We start from the raw sequence: 1,650 nt of genomic DNA, 5'->3' as shown, positions 1-1,650 counted from the left end.
AAAAAAAAAAAAAAGACTAATAAAACTAAAATTATTTAAAAACCTAAATCACCTTATGTTACAAGCAACAACAGAATAATGTGCTTAAAAACATTAAGTTTCACAAATAGTAACTTTATAATAAAAGTAAAATTATCCAGAGAAAAAATATAGAAAAAAAATCTCATTCATAGAGCTCATATGTGAAATAACTACGTAAAAAATAAATTAAAACTTATCTAAGAAATCTTACCAACATTTACATCTGTAAGTATTCGGTCAATGAACTGACACAGTATTTGTCTTGGCTTCTGTACAACGGTATTATATTCCTCTGGAGTGGCACTAAAAATATAAAGAAGTTTTAATCCTTAAGGTGACTCATAATTTCACTTGTAAAAAATTCCCTGAAGTTGAATTTATCAAATGTGTTTAGGTTCAGCGCATTTATAATAGTCTGCTTAAAAAATGAAAACTAAGTCTACATATATATTATAAACTGAGGAGGGGGGCGAAGGAAGGAAGTAAGGAAGGGAAGGAAGGACGCAGGGACGGAGAAAAGGAAAGAAAGGGAGGGAAAGAGAAAAAAATGTTACATTGCACCATAAGAATTCTATCTATGGCACAAAATGTACCTATGGAATCTAGACCTGCACTGCTCAAAATGGTAGCCATTAGATACATGAAGCTATTCAGGATCTACAATGAAGTTAGTCTAGGGCTGGTCAGATAGCTCAGCAGACTAAAAGCACCTGCTCAGGCAGGTGTAGCAACAGGGGTTGGATCCCTGCTGCACCGCTGCCCCCTCCTGGCCGCAATCCCCCCCTTGCCAGCCCTGCTCCCAGGGCGTGCCTGTAATCCCAGCACTTGGGAGGCTGTAAACAGGTGGACCACTCCAAGTCTAATCTAGTAGTGAGACCCTGAACACCCTGTAGACCCTTCCCTAAAATATAAAAAAGATAAAATAAAATAAAATAATTACACAAGTGGCTTCCATTGTATTTCCATTAGAAATACCCATCTAGACTTCTGGAACAATCTACATACAACACAATTTATTCAACACATAAATTCTAAGGGAACTAAAAACTTCAAGTTTTATCAACTAATTTTAATGCATGATCCTAGACTAAATTCTGATTCCACATAAAAATTGACAACTAGCAAAAGCTGAGCTCACACTAGATCTATCTGATGTTATTAAGAAGTTATTATTTTTAGGTATAATCATGGTCTGGTAGACTGTTTTATCAGTGTTTTTCCTTTATAAATACTAACATTAATGGATGAAATGATCTTTGAAATTTGCTTCAAAGTAATCTGCATTGATATGAAAAAGTCCATGAATTGATCATTATTAGGTGATGGGTGAATCAATACAGTATTTTTTCTTATTTTATTATGTTTGAAATTTGCCACAATAAAAGGTTAAAAAAAGTTTTAAAAAACACATTTACAGTATTTAGTTTTAAAACCAATTAAGAAACAATAGCAAGGAGGAGAAATATAATTAAGTATTATGCCCTGGAATCCTGAATGACTTCAACTTGACCTCCAAAAGGCCAGAAGTGGTAGTGCACACCTGTAATCTCAGTACCCAAAAGTAGACAATATAGTGAATTCAAGGCCAGCTTGAACCACACAGCAAGACCTTGTCTCAAAAAAAAAAAA

The 1,650-nt window shown here is 34.2% G+C and overlaps 1 protein-coding gene across 1 annotated transcript in view; it reads right to left on the bottom strand.

The window, feature by feature from the left end:
* Positions 1-1,650, bottom strand: part of Atr (ATR serine/threonine kinase) — a 146,029-nt gene that overhangs the window by 126,972 nt on the left and 17,407 nt on the right. Inside the window, exon 2 of the mRNA XM_023712951.1 lies at positions 233-324. Coding sequence (XP_023568719.1) covers positions 233-324 — 92 coding nt within the window. The remainder of the gene's footprint in view (positions 1-232; positions 325-1,650) is intronic.

Source organism: Octodon degus, unplaced genomic scaffold (genome assembly GCF_000260255.1).
Source record: "Octodon degus isolate 3935 unplaced genomic scaffold, OctDeg1.0 scaffold00028, whole genome shotgun sequence".
NCBI lineage: Eukaryota > Metazoa > Chordata > Mammalia > Rodentia > Octodontidae > Octodon > Octodon degus.
The sequence above is the reverse complement of the archived record's forward strand: the minus strand, read 5'-3'. Positions and strand labels throughout refer to the sequence as shown.